Below are 18,640 nucleotides of genomic sequence, written 5' to 3'. Positions count from 1 at the left end.
TCCTGATTTTTGCCCCTCTTAATATCAAAAACTCAAAGTTGGAAAGAGAGACCTGGAGGGCAAGGTAGACTTTTTTTTCTGTAAAAGGAAGTGAATTAGAGAAGGGATTCCTGACTTGTGGATCCCTTAAGAGGGGAGTAGAAAAACAACTGGTAAACACAGTAATGAGTATTGTGGGGAGCTCTTGATGCACTGATATCTTGTTGCAAAGTCACTGGGCTTCCACATGGCTTCAGTCTATCTCTCAAACCAGCCTCAATAGAATACAATCACTGCAGCATTAAGGGTGGTGGTCAGAGCATTTGAAATTATTCAAGTTTGATTGTTAATATATTTCAGAGTGGCTTATTAATTTTAAAGGAAAAATAGACAATGCACTAACTCTTCCTGTCCCCACTCCCATATTTTCCTTGAATTTTTTCCTATGCAGGTGAATGCAATGATATTAGCTTCTATATTTTCTTGTTGTGCCATCATCATTGTAGTTGTCTATGCTTCCCTAACTTTAAGCTATGGTGAAGATGATGAGATGTTCACACATGAGCCAGTTCATGTTGTTCATACGGTAAGTGGCAGTATTTTGTGACAAAATTGTGCTTCCTTTTGTAGGAATGTAATCCAGGCTTTGCAATTCCTTTCAGTATGTGCAAACTAGGCATACACCAACAATTCTAAAATCAGTTTATTATTGCTGAATGCAGGAAGCTCTGTGATTCTCTGAAGAATCACGGTATAATCTTCTCCTGGTACTTGCTACCGTCCAAGAGAGAATGCAGAACTAGGTGGACCACTGGTTTCCTCTGATGTGGAAATTCTTAAGATACCGAACTCCTATCCTAGGAGACATCAATTTGGAGTAGCAAGGAACCTGGTGGTCAAAATATGTTAGGAACATGGGGTCTTCCCCACAGAGAGAACATTCAGTGGTGAAGATCTGGGTTCTTGCCTTGTAGAACATAAATGCTTTGGAGATGTTTCCCATGAGATGGGAGTACTTGGTGGCTATTATAGCATGTAGCCTATATAACTGGAGAGTTTGTACCGACAGTTCTTGATATGAAATTGAGTGTAGGAGAATTAGAACAGGAAGAGTTAAGATCAAAACTGTCAACATTCTAACTTGATTTGATCTGAAACCGTTAGCCTCTTGGCCACAGAATCTATTCATACAGTTTTATTGGATTATGGAGACAAATAGGAACACGAACTGAGACTGAGACCCATTGTGCGAGGAAGTACTGAGAAATTAGAATATCTGTCCCAACTTCAAACAATGAATAACTTTGAATGGGACAGGAAGGGATGCCATTGGCTTGAGTTACTATAAAACAAACTGGGGACTCAAATGTAAACAAACGACAAGATAACTCAGCAACTTCACTAAACTGCAGTATAGTCTAGGGGTTTGAGGAAAGAATTGAGTCCCAACTCCATCAAAGCTTGCAATATGATTTAGGCAAGTCACTTAACCTCTCTGCACCTCAGTTTGCATATTTGTAAAACGTGTAAACGTTTTCTGAATTATCAGCCCACTTAGGTACCTAGACGTAGATTTAGGTGCTGACATTTAGATACTTGCTTTTGCAAATTTTCTGCTGATATCTGGTCTCTTGATACAAAATCCTTTTGGTACCAATAATAGCTTGTTGGGATTAATATATTTATGAAAAAAATGCAAATAGACCCATGCACTGCAGGCCAACTTTCTGATGTCATGCTGCTTAGGTGTGATGTGTCTCACTGTAGAACAAGATGATTTGTAAGGCAGTTGACTCGTCACCAACCGGTCGATCCTGGAGACTCTCCTAGTCAACTGTGATCTCTAGTGGCGCAGCAGGGCTGCCACTAAGGCAGGCTCCCGGCCTGGCCTGGCCCCATGCAGCTCCCAGAAGTGGCGAGCGCAGCCCCGGAGGGGTGAGGCCGGGGGCAGAGGTCTCTGTGTGCTGCTTCTGCCTGCAAGCACCGCCCCCCCCCCAGCTCCCATTGGCTGGGAATGATGAACTGTGGCCAATGGGAGCTGCAGGGGTGGTGCTTGCAGGCAGGAGCAGCATGCAGAGCCAAGTGCACCCCCCGCCCCAAGGGGCCACAGGGGCGCATTGACTCCCTACTGGGAGCAGCATGGGGCAGACAGAGAGCCTACCTTAGCAGCAATCCCACAGCGCCACCGGCTGGGAACCACTGGGTAAGTGCCACCTGGCAGGAGCCCAGACTTGAGCCCCCACCCGGAGCCAGCACCCCACATGCTGCATCCCCTGCCCTGACCCCCCTCCCAAAGCCAGCACCCTGTACCCCCTACCCACTCTTCCCCCTCCTGCATCCAAACTCCTTCCCAGACCCCACACCTCCTTCCGCACCCCAACACTCTGCCCCAGCCTGGAGCCCCCTCCTGCACCCAAACTCCCTCCCAGAGCTTGCAATCCTCATCCCCTTCTGCATCCATACCCCAGGCTCAGCCTGGAGCCCCCTCCCACACTCCATACCCCTCAGTCTCAGCCCAGAGCCTGCATCCCCTCCCGAATCCCAACCCCCTTCCCCAGCCCGGTGAAAGTGAGCAAAAGTGGGAGAGAGCAAGTGATGGAGAGCGGCGGGGGGGGGGGCGAATGGGAGTGAGGGGGATGGGGACGGGGAGATCCTGGGTTGCACTTAAATTCAAAGAGTGATCCTGTGTGTAAAAAGATTGGAGACCACTGATCTAAGAGGATGGTCCTTCAGTATTTACTGATGCAGCAAAGGGTACAGCAATTTCCAAAGCTGACATTAGTCAACGTTGGTATGCACTCGTGTTGGGACAAGGTGTTAAATACAATGAACTTTAAACAAAATGCCTATTAATTTCAAACTTGACTATATAGTACAAAATGGATAAGAAATTATTGTTGCCTCTGCAGAGGGTAGTACAAAGAAATACACAAATACAGAAGGGAAATGTCTCCCATCGACATCAGTGATGTTACTGAATTAATCTTAAATGAGAAGTACTTGGAGTACCTCAATACTAAAAACTACTATTGTATTCCCCCATTGACATGTAAAAGAATAGGAAAGATTTTACAATGGAAAGAGTAAATACACTACAGATAAGAATTTCAGTCACTAGTCAAAACATTGTTTTGGAAGTTAAGTTAAAGTTGAAGCCTGCATTGTTTATCCATCTGACATTTCCTTTGTTTCTGTTTCAGAAGTTTGTGCTTAATAAACTTGTCAAAGGAGCCAATGTAGCAATGTTAATTGCATCTACCTGCAGTGCTTTCATTGTGCTAATTATTGCTTACATGGGCTGCCGAAGTCTTCCACGTTGTTCATGTTATGACGGTGTAACTGGAATGGTATGTAAGTGCTGACTTTTTGAACATAGTTTCTAATTCTATTGCATCACATGTTGTCAAGGTTCCTCCCCCACTCTGAACTCTAGGGTACAGATGTGGGGACCTGCATGAAAAACCTCCTAAGCTCATCTTTACCAGCTTAGGTCAAAACTTCCCCAAGGTACAAAATATTCCACCTGTTATCCTTGGACTGGCCGCTACCACCACCAAACTAATACTGGTTACTGGGGAAGAGCTGTTTGGACGCGTCCTTCCCCCCCCAAAATACTTCCCAAAACCTTGAACCCCACTTCCTGGACAAGGTTTGGTAAAAAGCCTCACCAATTTGCCTAGGTGACTACAGACCCAGACCCTTGGATCTTAAGAACAATGAACAATCCTCCCAACACTGGCACCCCCCCTTTCCTGGGAAATGTTGGATAAAAAGCCTCACCAATTTGCATAGGTGACCACAGACCCAAACCCTTGGATCTGAGAACAATGAAAAAGCATTCAGTTTCTTACAAGAAGACTTTTAATAAAAATAGAAGTAAATAGAAATGAAGAAATCCCCCCTGTAAAATCAGGATGGTAGATATCTTACAGGGTAATTAGATTCAAAAACAGAGAGAACCCCTCTAGGCAAAACCTTAAGTTACAAAAAAGATACACAGACAGAAATAGTTATTCTATTCAGCACAATTCTTTTCTCAGCCATTTAAAGAAATCATAATCTAACACATACCTAGCTAGATTACTTACTAAAAGTTCTAAGCTCCATTCCTGGTCTATCCCTGGCAGAAACCAGCATACAGACAGACACAGACCCTTTGTTTCTCTCCCTCCTCCCAGCTTTTGAAAGTATCTTGTCTCCTCATTGGTCATTTTGGTCAGGTGCCAGCGAGGTTACCTTTAGCTTCTTAACCCTTTACAGGTGAGAGGAGCTTTCCCCTGGCCAGGAGGGATTTCAAAGGGGTTTACCCTTCCCTTTATATTTATGACACATGTGGTACATAGGGAAAACTGTGTGGATTAGGGTAAATGCATTCGTCATCTATCTGACTGGTTTATCTGAGTTCTATGCCATCTAGCCCCACTATGGCTAATTCTAACAATTCAAATTGTCAAAGTGCCATACCTTTTTTCCCTCTTCAAAAATGGAGCTGTCAAAGCTTCCTGCTTCCTTCCCTCCCCCACCACCCCCAGCTCCTTAAAATTACTTTGGCCTTGAGATGTGGGACAGCCCTGATCCGATGAAAGGCAGAAGTTCTGATATCTTCTTTTAAACCCCCAGAGTGTAAGATGTGCCTTTGTGACTTTGAGCTGGGGATGCCTCGTCCTAATGCTCTAAGACCTTTTTCCTAGTCCTAGTAGATCACAAGACATCAGACTTGTAATGCTAGATATGGAAAGGCATTTTAGAACAATTTTAGAGGTTTCTGAAGTGTCTTAACAATCACCTCTCTTCCTTTTGAGGCCTGTATTAGGGCAGCTTGATTTACAGATGCAATTGACGTACCAACCGATGAATAAAATAACCCCTTAATTTTAAACTCTGCACTTCCTGTAAACTATAGCAAATACAAACTCCACCATGAGGTATAAGGGTTTTACTAGTACTTGTTTGGGATGATCTGCATAAATTATGAGTAAAATGTCATCCCAAACACATACCAGTAACACTTCTTGTGTTTTAACGTACTAGATTTAAATTTAAATACCTCGCTAAGCTTATTTGTCGGTGCGCATGTACTACAGTAGAGCCAGTCAGGGACAAAGGAGTAATTTTCAGGAAAACTGTCCCTCTTGCGTAAAAACTGCACACTTTGAAAACCTTCGACCAGCACTATAATTGACCAAGCGGATTTCATTAAGATCTGAGCTGTTTATTATAAAATCTCTCTGAATATTGCGACTCCAGTTCTCTAGCTCGCTTTCCTGATTTTTAAATTTAGTGTTGGGAAGGAGGACTGCTAGTGGATTCAATAAACAACTTGTACAAAATCACATTTTTTTCCTATTTTATCAGAATATAAATAAAAATTGACTACATCACATATCAAGAAAAGGAATTTGTATAAAGTATCAGTCTATCATATATACATGTCAGAAATGACATTTAAATCAAAAGTGGTGAATGTCACTATTTAATTCCACGTGTTAAACTATGCCCTCCTTTGGGAGAAAAGGTGATAATGAAATTTAAATCTAGTACATTAAAATTAGCCTCGTTTCAAATAAACTAGAGTAGAACCTCAGTTATGAACCCTTTGGGAACAGAGGTTATGAACACTTCAGAGTTACGAACTCTGAACAAACATTATGGTTGGCCTTTCAAAAGTTTACAGCTGAACATTGACTTAATTCAGCTTTGAAACTTTGCTATGCAGAAGAAAAATGCTGCTTTCCCTTTTTTTAGTAGTTTAACCTGGCAGTATACTGTGTAAGCTATTTTTTGTCTCCGCTGTCACCTGATTTTGTACTTTTGATTCCAGATGAGGTGCGTGGTTGACTGGTCAGTTCATAACTCTGGTGTTCGTAAATCTGAGGTTCTATTGTACATACGAATTCAAAGTTTACTTTCAAGGATAATTTCTAAACTGGATTATAAACTTGCTTAAGAACATCCATATTTGACTAGCAATGAAAAAATAAATATAAATCTCATCTCTAGGAATGGTTACAACCTGCTGAGGATCCGCAGCAGACTGTGGAACTGGTTTGCACTATGCAAAGTAAGTAACTTTCTCCTCCCTTCCAACTCCTAGATAGATCATTGGGGTTTAAGGTGATCATTCCACACAGTATCATCTACTGAATATGTATTACAAGCCAAATCCTGATAGTGACTGAAAACAAAGTAATTTGGCCCAAGCAGCCACAGTATGTTGAGATATTGTCTTTTTTCCTTTCCCCCTCACATAGGTTATGGGAACAGAATCTTTAATGCCCCAGTGCAGTTTCCAGATCAAGACTTAAATGCAGAGGAAGAACTATCCAAACCACCTCCCTATATCAGACTTGCTTGAAGAATGACTAAGAATTTTAATGCTAATACACTGGAGACCTTACCTTATATTTTGCTACCTTTTTAAAGACTTTTTTAAAAACAAAATCTGTGCACTTTTTCTTGGATTCTTTAAACACGGAATTACTGAATGCACAGAAAGTTCAACAAAGATGGCAGTGCAATTGTCTACGCACTCGTGGATGAAAAGATCTTACAGGTTCTTAAGCTGATTTAGATCTTGCACAGTTAAAATACCTCATCTCTTCTGGGATGTATGAACCAATCTTCTGCAGCATTTAGATGAGATCCATATTTTAATCTAGACAATGGAATTGTCTTGCAGCTTCAATTTATTAGTGCTAGCTTTGCGCATTCAAATATTAAATCATATTGAATGTTTTAAAATGTTTGTTAATACATCTATATTTTTCTCAAATATAACTTGTATTTTTTCTGCCTTTTAAGCAAGTTATACTAGAATGAAGGAGCCACTTATGGTTAGACATAATTTCTTATACTTCTGTAGACTGCACTGGATATTCAACCATCTTCTTCCATCTTTCTTGGGGAACAGGCTAAAATGTCTGGAATTAAAACTTGAAATGCCGCTGTCAAACAGTTTTGTGTTTTTTTAAAAAAATCTTATTTATGTTTTATCAATGGACACCTAATAAAACAGAATTTTAATTAGATTTCTGGCTTGTGCTCATCAGTGTCTTAACATGATGGGAGTTTTATTCACAACAGCCAGTCCTATTTGTGAAGTGCTACAACTTCCTGTTTAACTGTTAGCATCTCTGTGCATCTTCAGTTCTACTGGGGAGTTATGGTCCTAATTCCTTGGTTGGAGGAAAAAGGGATATTCATTTATAAGTCCTGCTTTTTTTGTATATAATGTCTGTTAAGTACATAGGACCAAGAACAAATACTAACTAAAGCTGTAGCCCAAAAAGCATGACTATAATTCCAGTGTGCTACTTTTAAAGAAAATGGATGTTAAATTCATATAAGATTTTAATGTTATAGTGGGTGAAGTGGTTTAATGCTCTAAATAATTCTATCTTAGAGAACCCAGCCTAGCTGTTGCTAGGTTAACATCATTCTCTTTCAACATGACCATCTAATCCGCATATATTTGGGGGTTTGGTACATACTCTCCTGCCCTCTACATTCACCCTGAGGTATTTCATAGTTTGTCAAACAAAAATGCACCTAATTCTGGTAATTTACAATACCATCACTAACAACTCAGTGTCTATACAAAGTGCCGGTCAATGTGTACTAATTTCTGATTGGCTAGTACTCTTGGGTGGAACACAAATTCCGATAAATGCTTTAGTCCCTAGCCCAAACCTCTTAGGCTAGCAACAGCTAAGGAGTTGGCTAGAAAAAATCACTCTGCTCTGTGGTGCTATAGGGTTAGTGCACTGGCCTTGTAACTGCAAAATTGGGTCATTAGTTGGTATTTGACAGGTCTGATCCTAGTATCAATCACTTACCTAAGTCATAATCATGTTAAGGGTTGCAGTGGCTGTCAATCTGGGTTCAATTGACCCAGGCCTGGAATAATAGTTATGAACGAGCTAGTGACATCCCTGCCCACTTCCTTCATAAAGAATGGAAGTTGAATCATTGGAGCAGAGAGAAGATTGACCTTATTACTTACCCTTTGGCTAAGAAGGCAGTCAGGTTTTGGAACCGAGTGTATTGTATAGTGGGGTAATACCATTACTGCTTTAGGGCTTTGTTGTTTAATAGCAGGGTGGACATCAATACCAAGATGCGTGATGCCTTGTGGGTCTCTATGGTGACTTTTCTAGGGGTTACTTTCTACATTAACTTCAGGAGAACGTCATTGTGATAGTTGATATTAATGTGTGGAAGGTTGGAACTTTCAACATAAGACTTGTTTCAAATGGCAATCACTCCAGCAGAACTCCAGTGTGCTCAGGAAGTTGGGACACTTAATACTTCTCAGCTGGACAATGGTTGAGAGTTGGCAGTTTTTTAAAGAGGCGTTATTAAGGGCACAAGAGCAAACTATCCTAATGTGTAGGAAAGACAGGAAGTATGGTAAGACATCACACTGGCTTAACCAGGAGAACATCAACCATCTGAAACTCAAAAAAAAAAAAAAAAAAATCCTACAAAATGTGAAAATGAAGTTAAATTATGAACATCATGAGTAGCAAAAACACAACAATGTAAGGACAAAACTGAAGAGGCCAAGGCATGAAATGAGCTTAAACTAGGTAGGGGACATAAATAGTAGTAAGAAAACATTTTACAAATACATTAGAAGCAAGAGAAAGACCAAGGACAAGGTGGGCCCATCATTCAATGAGGAGAGAAAGACGACAACAGAAAATGCAGCAATAGCTGAAGTGTTAAATGCTTTTTGTTTGTTTTCACCAAAAAGGTTAGTAGTGATGGGATGACTAAAATAGTGATCAATGTGAATGGAGTAGGATTTGAGGCTAAAATAGGACAAAACACATTAAGAATTACATCGGTTAGATGACTTCAAATCAGCAGGGTCTGGTGAAATGCATCCTAATACTTAAAGATCTCTTCAACCAGGTCCTTGAGCTGTTACCAATTACTTTTGAGAACTTTGTGGCGGACAGGAGAGATCCCACAGGATTGGAAGAGGGCAAATATAGTACCTATCTATAAAAAGGGGAATAAGGACACCCCAGGGATTATATAACAGTCATTTTAACACTGGTACCCAGAAAGAAGAGTGTAAATCAAACAATACATAAGCACCTAGAAGATAATAAGGTGATAAATAATGGCCAACATGGATTTGTCAAGAACAAATCATATCACACCAACCTAATGTCCTCCTTTGACAGGGTGACAAGCTTTGTGTTTTGGGGGGAGAAGTAGGTGTGATATATCTTGACTTTAGTAAGGTTTTTGGTACTGGCCCTCATGACATTCTCTTAAACAAACTAGAGAAATATAGCCTAGGTGAATCTACTATAAGATGGGTGCACAAATGGTTGGAAAAGCGTACTCAGAGTCATTATGAATGGTTCACAGTCAAGTTGGAAAGGCATATCAAGTGGGGACCTGTAGGGATATGTCCTGCATCAATTCTATTTAAATTCATAAATGATTTGGATAATGGTATAAAGAGTACACTTAAAGTTTGGATGATACCAAGCTGGGAGTGGTTGCAAGCACTTTGGAGGACACGATTGGAAATTCAAAATGATATTGGCAAAGTGGAGAAATGCTCAGAAATAAATAGGATGAATTTCCATAAGAACACATGCAACTATTACGCTTAGGAAGGAATAATCAATTGCACAAATATAAAATGGGAAATGACTGCCTAGGAGGGAGTACGGCGGATAGGGATCTGGGAGTTATAGTTGATCACAAAATAAATGTCAACAGTGTAATACTTTGCAGAAATAAAAAGCATACATTGTTCTGGGGTGTAGTAGCGGGAGTGTTGTAAGCAAGACATGAGAAGTAATTCTTCCACTCCAATGAGCACTGATAAAGGCTCAGCTGGAGTATTGTGTCCAGTTCTGGGCACTACACTTTGGGAAAATGCAGATTTTGGAGAGAGTCTAGAGGAGAGCAACAAAAATGACTAAAGGTCTAGAAACCATGACCTACAAGGCAAGATTGAAAAGAATTGGTTTTGTTTAGTCTGGAGAAGAGAAGTCTGAGGGAAGACATAAGTCTTCAAGTGTGTAAAAGGTTGTTATGAAGAGGAGGGTAATAAATTGTTCTTATTCACTGAGAATGGACAAAAAACAATGGACTTTAATTGAAGCAAGGGAGGTTTAGGTTAGAAATTAGGAAAAACGTCCTAACTGTAATGGTAGTTAAGCACTGGAATAAATTGCCTAGGGAGGTTGTGGAATCTCCATGACTGGAGATTAAGAACAGGTCAGATAATACATAGTCCTGCCTCAGTGTAGGGGACTGGACTAGATGACTGTCTGAGGTCTCTTCCAGTCCTACATTTCTATGATTTGCAGGCTTTAAGCAACTAAAATGCAGGTGAAAATATTTGAGTATTGACTCTAACTGGATCTGGACTATTCAGAAATCACATTTCTACCTAAGGTGGTATAATTATTTTTTTACGTTGTTTGAAGTGTATGTTTAATGGGGATATCTCAGGAGACTGGATAATAACTTTTTAATATTGGTTCAAATCCAGGCTAGAGAAGCAGTGACTGAAGGTTGCATCCAGCTGCTGGTTTATGTTAAATGGACTTGATGGTTTCAGTCTAGGTTGTAAGTGCAGCGGTATCTGCATCACTAATGCAGTAAACACTACTGCCAAACTTGCTAGTAGTTGTAGCAGAGCCAAAGGGATGAATAGGTCCAGAGAGTGAGCATAAAGGCAGATCCTCAAGATAATGATTAAGATCTATTGTTATCTCAACCACTGGAGCTTTGCATTCTTGTCTCTATTGCATTTGTTCTGTGAATAAAGACCTGAAAACTCCAAAGCTGTTACTCTAGCAGCTTTAATTGTATGAAAGTATTTTTACAAATGGGCACAGCAAACTTTAATACTTGTATGTTCAAATTTGACCTTCAATGTAATTGTCACAAGTAAATCCTAAGATTATCATAACTAATAGATCAAAGAAAAATAATGTTTTCTGATGCTTTCAGTTACAGTTTCCCCATTCTCCTGGCTTGAGTAGATCTTTTCCTCAGTAACACAGGAAAGAAACATTTAATTAAAATAAATATATATAGTTATAAAGCTACAAACAAGTTGATTTAGAAGCAACTTGAACATCTGAATCTCCTTTAAATTTTAAAAACTAGCTAGATTTTAAGTTGACTGACCCTTAAATGACTATTTGGGTCTTGGCTTTTTAATTACTTAATAGCTACCAGCAGAGAACAGAATATGATGTGTTGTGCCTTGTTCTTCAGTACAAATATTGGCAACGAGCAACTTTAACAGTAGACACAAAGCATGAAGCGTTTACTTTTATAGTCCTAGAAAGGTTATGGAAGAGCTCAAAACCATTCATCTAGTTTGTGATAAATTCCACTTATTGTTTTGTAGTCAGTATTAGCTGCTACCACAAATCCATTGAGGGAAGTGAATAAGAGTCCCTGAAAAAAATGGTGTTTAATAAACTGAGCAAGTGCATAGCCTTGATTCTCCTTTATTCTAAAATGGGATGTTTTTCTATAGAGGGAAGAGACATATTGGAAAGTCCGGACCCCAAACAAGCACTGCTTAGCTACAGCTGTCATCTCTGTTTGGAAGTTTTGAATCCCATCCAGAAGCTGCTTAACCTAATGAATGGTCAAAGGGGATCTCTGACTATAGATTTCAGAGTAGCAGTCGTGTTAGTCTGTATCCGCAAAAAGAAAAGGAGTACTTGTGGCACCTTAGAGACTAACCGATTTATTTGAGCATAAGCTTTCGTGAGCTACAGCTCACTTCATCGGATGCATTCAGTGCAATTTTTTTTTCCCACTGAATGCATCCGATGAAGTGAGCTGTAGCTCACGAAAGCTTATGCTCAAATAAATTTGTTAGTCTCTAAGGTGCCCCAAGTACACCTTTTCTTTCTGACTATAGAGTAATTCAACTAACTATGTTAAAATTAGTCTTCCAAGCAATTAAACATTGATTTGTTTCTATAATTAATACTGTTTTGGTAGAACATTAACTAACAAAGGGAAACTTAAAGGTACAGACATGCAATTGCAATACCTTGCTATAGGTAACACCTGTATATAATTTGATCAGAAATAATCACATTGAAATGGAACTGGGAACTACTCATCAAATTAATGTTATCAGAAGCAGATTCTTAGAAAAGACACGTACTGGGCTAGTGCCTCAGCTCTTGTGAATCAGTGTAGTTCCATTGGAGTGAATGGAGCTTCTCTGGTTTGCATCAGTTTGGGATCTGGCCCTCTCATTGCAGGTGGCTTTGCAGGGACTCTAAGCCTGGTTCTGGTTTACACAAAGGCTCCTTAACAATCTGCTGGTAATGTAAAGAGGGTTTAAATTGGATGTAAATTATTCTCTAACACCCTTCAAGGCATGTCCGTGTAAAAGAGAATTAGGTCCTCTCTACTTCATAAATAAAAAGGTGTAACTGATTTTCTACATCTGTTCATTGCCGGTGGGTATAATTTCAACATGGTTATTATGGTATTGCTATGGAAATCTCTCTTAACTACCCCACAGTTAGTGATGCATGACAGTGATCTCTTTCCACTAAAGCAAAGGAGAACAGCTGCAGCAGAAATCTTGCGTAAGTTTAGTACCCATTCAGTGTCACCTCCTCCTCCCCCAATTGCCTTGCACTGCACAAAATATATTCACGATTGCAGCTTCCAGTCCTATTTTGAGTAGCCTATTCTACATGCTAGTTATCCCTCCTTTCCAACAGAACTCTGACATTTCATGTTTTTCCTCCTTCCTCGCTTTCTCTGATGGGATCCTCACATACACTCCTTGCTAGAAACTCCCTTTCCTCTAGCTTCATTTGCTCCCTCTAGGCTCTTCCAAGGTAGCGGATTCCTGTGCCTCATGAACTGGCTTCCCTGGCTCCTTTGGCTATGCTGACAGACAAGGTTGTTGTACGCGAAGCCAGAAGGTACAGAAATCTTTCCCTGCCCACCTTTGGTAAGGTAGACTTCTGCCATGGTTGGCTGGGGGAGGAGGGTGTACGTTGGTTGGATATGATAGCATGGAACTTTGTCCAGTGGCTGACTGTGATTAAATGCTCATAAATTTGAACATGTAACACTTAGGGAGGGATGACCTGACTAAATGCCCTTGTGTGGTGTAGTAATTCTAAAGTCAGGCTCCTGTGCAGGCATAAACTGACCCCGATACTGAAGGTGGTAAGTTTCAGAGTAACAGCCGTGTTAGTCTGTATTCGCAAAAAGAAAAGGAGTACTTGTGGCACCTTAGAGACTAACCAATTTATTAGAGCATAAGCTTTCGTGAGCTACAGCTCACTTCATCAGATGCAGGTGGTAAATGACCAATGGGTTTATTTTTTTGTTGTTTGTGCCTCACCAGACAAAAAATATAGGCTGCTTGTTATATAGGGGTGCAGAAGTGTGCAAGTGAAAGGTAAACAAGCTCTATATTTGCATGGTTGGGCACATTTACAGGAGTGTAATAAATAAGGCCATTTAGCACCAAGGTCTCTCTTGGCCCCTGTAGTTCTGTTGCTACAATCCCCACACAAGCATGATGGCTGCTCCTTCCTACCCATAATCTGTAACACATGCAGAACTGAAAGTGGTGTCAGCTGGGCCACAAAGGCTGAGCAGAGAGAGCTGGCCCTACCGGAAAGAGGGTGGGAAAGTACAGCAGTAACCCCAGTGAGATTAACCAATTTATTTGAGCATAAGCTTTTGTGAGCTACAGCTCACTTCATGCATCCGATGAAGTGAGCTGTAGCTCACGAAAGCTTATGCTCAAATAAATTGGTTAGTCTCTAAGGTGCCACAAGTACTCCTTTTCTTTTTGCGAATACAGATTAACATGGCTGTTACTCTAAAACCCAGTGAGATTGGTAGTCTGCCCTAAGAAAGGGAGGTGGATAGCTGCCTGAACTGTCAAGGCAGCTACTGGGCTGGGTAAAGTAAGGTATTTTGTTCAGGCGGTATTTCCTAATTGTTCATTGAACTTTAGAGGGGTAGCTGATATCTTAAATGTAAGTAGATTTACGTAGCGACCTAGGCTTAGGATCCAGCCAGTCTGTCCAAAGAACAATGTACGGTGTTGGGGCTGAAGTGGCCTTATCTCGTTTATTACAATGCGCTCTCTGCACAATCAAGATTATGTTAGTGCAAAGTATGCAATGAAATCATGTGGGCTTATTCTGGTTTCCCTTTTCAGATAAATAGAAATTATTTCCTAGTCTTCCCCAGCAGCTACAATAGGAGGCCCCTTAAATATTTTGGACAGAACAAATCATCTAATTTATCTAATATGACTTCCAAAACGGGGGTTTCACCAGCACTTTGTGCATACCATCAGCTCTGCTGTGACTGTCTGTGTTTACAAGTTTCTCACACTTACAAATCTGAGATGATGCTCTTTAACCAATCTGTAGTTGCTCAAGTATTTTAATAGTCTAGGGTCACTTATTTTGTTCAATATCTTCATAAATGATCTGGAGGATGGTGTGGATTGCACTCTCAGCAAATTTGCGGATGATACTAAACTAGGAGGAGTGGTTGATACAGTGGCAGGTAGGGATAGGATACAGAGGGACCTAGACAAATTGGAGGATTGGGCCAAAAGAAGTCTGATGAGGTTCAACAAGGATAAGTGCAGGGTCCTGCACTTAGGACGGAAGAATCCCATGCACCGCTACAGACTAGGGACCGAATAGCTAGGCAGCAGTTCTGCGGAAAAGGGCCAAGGGGTGACAGTGGATGAGAAGCTAGATATGAGTCAACAGTGTGCCCTTGTTGCCAAGAAGGCCAATGGCATTTTGGGATGTATAAGTGGGGCATAGCCAGCAGATCGAGGGACATGATCGTTCCCCTCTATTCGACATTAGTGAGGCCTCAGCTGGAGTACTGTGTCCAGTTTTGGGCCCCACACTACAAGAAGGATGTGGATAAATTGGAGAGAGTCCAGCGAAGGGCAACAAAAATGATTAGGGGTCTAGAACACATGACTTATGAGGAGAGGCTGAGGGAACTGGGATTGTTTAGTCTGCAGAAGAGAAGAATGAGGGGGGATTTGATAGCTGCTTTCAACTACCTGAGAGGTGGTTCCAGAGAGGATGGTTCTAGACTATTCTCAGTGGTAGGAGAGGACAAGGAGTAATGGTCTCAAGTTGCAGTGGGGGAAGTTTAGGTTGGATATTAGGAAAAACTTTTTCACTAGGAGGGTGGTGAAACACTGGAATGCGTTACCTAGGGAGGTGGTAGAATCTCCTTCCTTAGAAGTTTTTAAGGTCAGGCCTGACAAAGCCCTGGCTGGGATGATTTAATTGGGGATTGGTCCTGCTTTGAGCAGGGGGTTGGACTAGATGACCTCCTGAGGTCCCTTCCAACCCTGATATTCTATGATTTTCTCTCTCTTCCATTTGTCATGTGAGACTTTTAAATACAGATGTTGCATAGATCAGTTTCTCCGTTAGTGCTAATATCTATTCAAAGAGTACATTCCGGGATTGCGTTCAAATGTTCAAAAATGAGATTTACTTAAAACCTAGGATTTTAAAAAAATACAGCTGGAGTTCTTTTAATTTTGCCTTTCAAGTTGTGAACGCAAGTCACAAGTTTTTCTCCACAGTTGTGCTGCCTAGAAACTTTAATTAAAAAATAATAATAATAAAAGTCCTGTCCTCCTCCCTTGCCTCCAGGAGCTGGAACTTTATGAAAAGCACCAAGAATTGCAACACTCCTGATAAAAGGGTGGGATTTGGCAATAGTGATTTGAAAATAGTGCTGTAGGTAGCCTGACTGTGCTATTGCAACACCCACACTAACACTTCATAGCAACAGTGAGAATGAATAATCTAAAGGTGGGAAACAAGGAAACATTTGCCCGGTTGTGGGGCTATTTCTTGCAGCTGAGTGTTCAGCCATGACAGTCTAGAAACCTTTGCTGTCTCCAATTTCTGAGAGGGTTGACTGAGTGTGTGGTAGTAGAGAGAAGGAAAAGCTATTGTATGTAAAATACTGTGTTCTCCTTTCCTGGACCGTTCAAAGTAAACACAGAGGCTGCACTATGAAAGACAGCAGAAAAGGATCACAGGCTATGGCTGGATGGTTCTTGGTTTCTTTATACAGACACTCTTGAAAGCAGCCATGCTGCTTTTCCTGCTTGTGCATCTAGGTTACGGTGTAGAGTAGAAATTGCCTTTGTTTGATAGCGTTCCCTGTTTGCTTACAGAACTGTTTAAATTCACTTACCAAAACCAAAAACAGCCAACGTTGTGAAGGTGGAATTTAGGTTGCTACCTCGCACCAGTGCTGCCTTTATTCCCCCTTCTGGAAGGTGAGATGACCACAACTGAAATGATAGAAAACAAGGAGAGGCTGAGCTAATGTGTCTCTTGCTCTTTACACAACATCTGTAGTATAGAGGAACCACTGAGGCCTGGTGGGCTTTAAATAACAGTGTATACTAAAGACGTATACAACTGGCAATTCCTAGCAGTGCATATACACTGCTGCTATGAGAGGACTCTGGGGGGTGCTAAAAGACAGATTACAGTGAAGGCCACTGGAGCGCGCTCACAACCTAGTTAGAGGGATGCTTCCCAATTTCCATATGCTATATTCTGCATGCCTTGATTAAAATGTTAGTTACAAGAGAAACAAAATACAAATTTATAGAAACCATACAATGAGCAGCTAGGGTGCTATTTCACCTGCACTGCAACCGCATAACTTTAACTCTGTCCCTGTGGGGTGCTCGTGTAACCTGCTTTGTCTGGGATGCTATAGCAGAAGGAGCCTAGCTGTCTTCGGCAGCTCACAATGAACCGAGCATGCTGGGTGGACCGAGGCAGAGAAAAACAGGCTGTTGGAGATCTGAGATCTCCTATAGCTGAGTGTATATGCCTGTTAACCTTGACTTTAAGAGAGGGGATCTCACCAGTGTCCTTACTTGCTGGTCTGTGAAGGATGCTGTTTGAGACAACTACAAACTTCTTGGATTTGGAAGGGTTGAAAACTGCACTTGTTATAAACAGTCCCAAAGACTGAGGAGCAGTGGGGACACTGGGAACAGAGAGAGTGAGTGTTTTGATTACGTTCTATTGAGTAATTATTGAAATAATTGAAAGTTTTTCTTTCCTTTTACATTACACCCTGTTAGGGTTCCTTCCCCACTCTGAACTCTAGGGTACAGATGTGGGGACCTGCATGAAAGACCCCCTAAGCTTATTCTTACCAGCTTAGGTTAAAAACTTCTCCAAGGTACAAACTTTGCCTTGGCCTTGAACTGTATGCTGCCACCACCAAGCGTTTTAAACAAAGAACAGGGAAAGAGACCACTTGGAGACGTCTTTCCCCAAAATATCCCCCCCAAGCCCTACACCCCCTTTCCCTTGGATCTTAAGAACAATGAAAAATCAATCAGTTTCTGAAAAGAAGAATTTTAATTAAAGAAAAGGTAAAAGAATCACCTCTGTAAAATCAGGCTGGAAAATACTTTACAGATTCAGATTCAAAACACAGAGGATCCCCCTCTGGGCAACACCTTAAAGTTACAGAAAACAGGAATAAACCTCCCTGTTAACACAGGGAAAATTCACATAAAACAAAAGATAAACTAATCCACCTTGCCTGGCTTACCTATACTGGTTGCAATATTGGAGACTTGGATTAGGATGGGTTGGGGAAGATGGATTTCTCGTCTGGCCTCTCTCAGTCCCAAGAGAGAACAACCACGTAAACGAAGAGCACAAACAAAAGCCTTCCCCCTCCCCGCCCCCAAGATTTGAAAGTATCTTGTCCCCTTATTGGTCCTTTGGGTCAGGTGCCAGTCAGGTTAGCTGAGCTTCTTAACCCTTTACAGGTAACAGGATGTTGCCTCTGGCCAGGAGGGATTTTATAGCACTGTATACAGAAAGGTGGTTACCCTTCCCTTTATATTTATGACACCCCCTATTAGTAATAAGGAAGTTATTTCGTTCAACAGTCTCATTAACAAGAGGATTACATAGATGCAGCATAAAAGCAGTCCAGATATTGTTTGAACCTAGTGGGGTTGCATCACTGTTATACCAGCACTTTATGCATCATTCTTTTAAATGTGGAGAATATTTGCCTAAACTGCAGGGACCAGATTTTAGGAAATTCTCCAATATGTTGTTTAATTGAGATTTGTGCAGCTGGGAAAAGCAAGGAAAAGATGTCAAATGTGATTACTGGAAACTAGCAGCAATTACTCTCCATATTCATGGTGCTTCACAAGCTGCATTGATGATTCTATTTATCCTCTGACAAGGAGTCCTGATTTGGATTTAGAGTGCAAACAGAGAAAATGGCATTTTTTCTGAAGGGGAAGTGAGACTTTAGATTTGCTTCTCACACTAATTCCCTTTTTTACCCACTGAGCAGCAAAAATGAGCTTTGATATATCTAAAAATCAGGTCCATTCTGAGCATTCCAGTCCCTATTGCTGTCTTAAAGGGGTAGAGTTAAGGGTAGGCGGCTATCTTTTGTGTTAAGCACCACCACAGCTCTGCATGTCCTGGTTTTCATGACATTTGGTGTGTTTGTGCGTGTGTTTTGTTTTTGTTAACACTAACATTAGTTCTGGGGATATGCAGTAGATCTTAGCTCAGTTTTACCTTTCCCCGCCCTTAATGTTTGAGTT

General features: G+C 40.9%; 1 protein-coding gene across 1 annotated transcript in view; it reads left to right on the top strand.

Annotated features, from left to right (window-relative positions):
* Nucleotides 1-6,931, top strand: part of SETD7 (SET domain containing 7, histone lysine methyltransferase) — a 56,643-nt gene extending 49,712 nt beyond the window's left edge. The window contains exons 9-12 of the mRNA XM_073341168.1: nt 431-565; nt 3,180-3,326; nt 5,980-6,040; nt 6,231-6,931. Of these exons, the coding sequence (XP_073197269.1) occupies nt 431-565; nt 3,180-3,326; nt 5,980-6,040; nt 6,231-6,334 (447 nt within the window). The 3' untranslated portion in view covers nt 6,335-6,931. The remainder of the gene's footprint in view (nt 1-430; nt 566-3,179; nt 3,327-5,979; nt 6,041-6,230) is intronic.
* The last annotated feature ends 11,709 nt before the right edge of the window (nt 6,932-18,640 follow it).

The sequence above is a fragment of the Lepidochelys kempii genome, chromosome 4 (assembly GCF_965140265.1).
Source record: "Lepidochelys kempii isolate rLepKem1 chromosome 4, rLepKem1.hap2, whole genome shotgun sequence".
NCBI classification, from domain to species: Eukaryota; Metazoa; Chordata; order Testudines; family Cheloniidae; genus Lepidochelys; species Lepidochelys kempii.
This window is presented reverse-complemented; position numbering and strand designations above follow the sequence as displayed.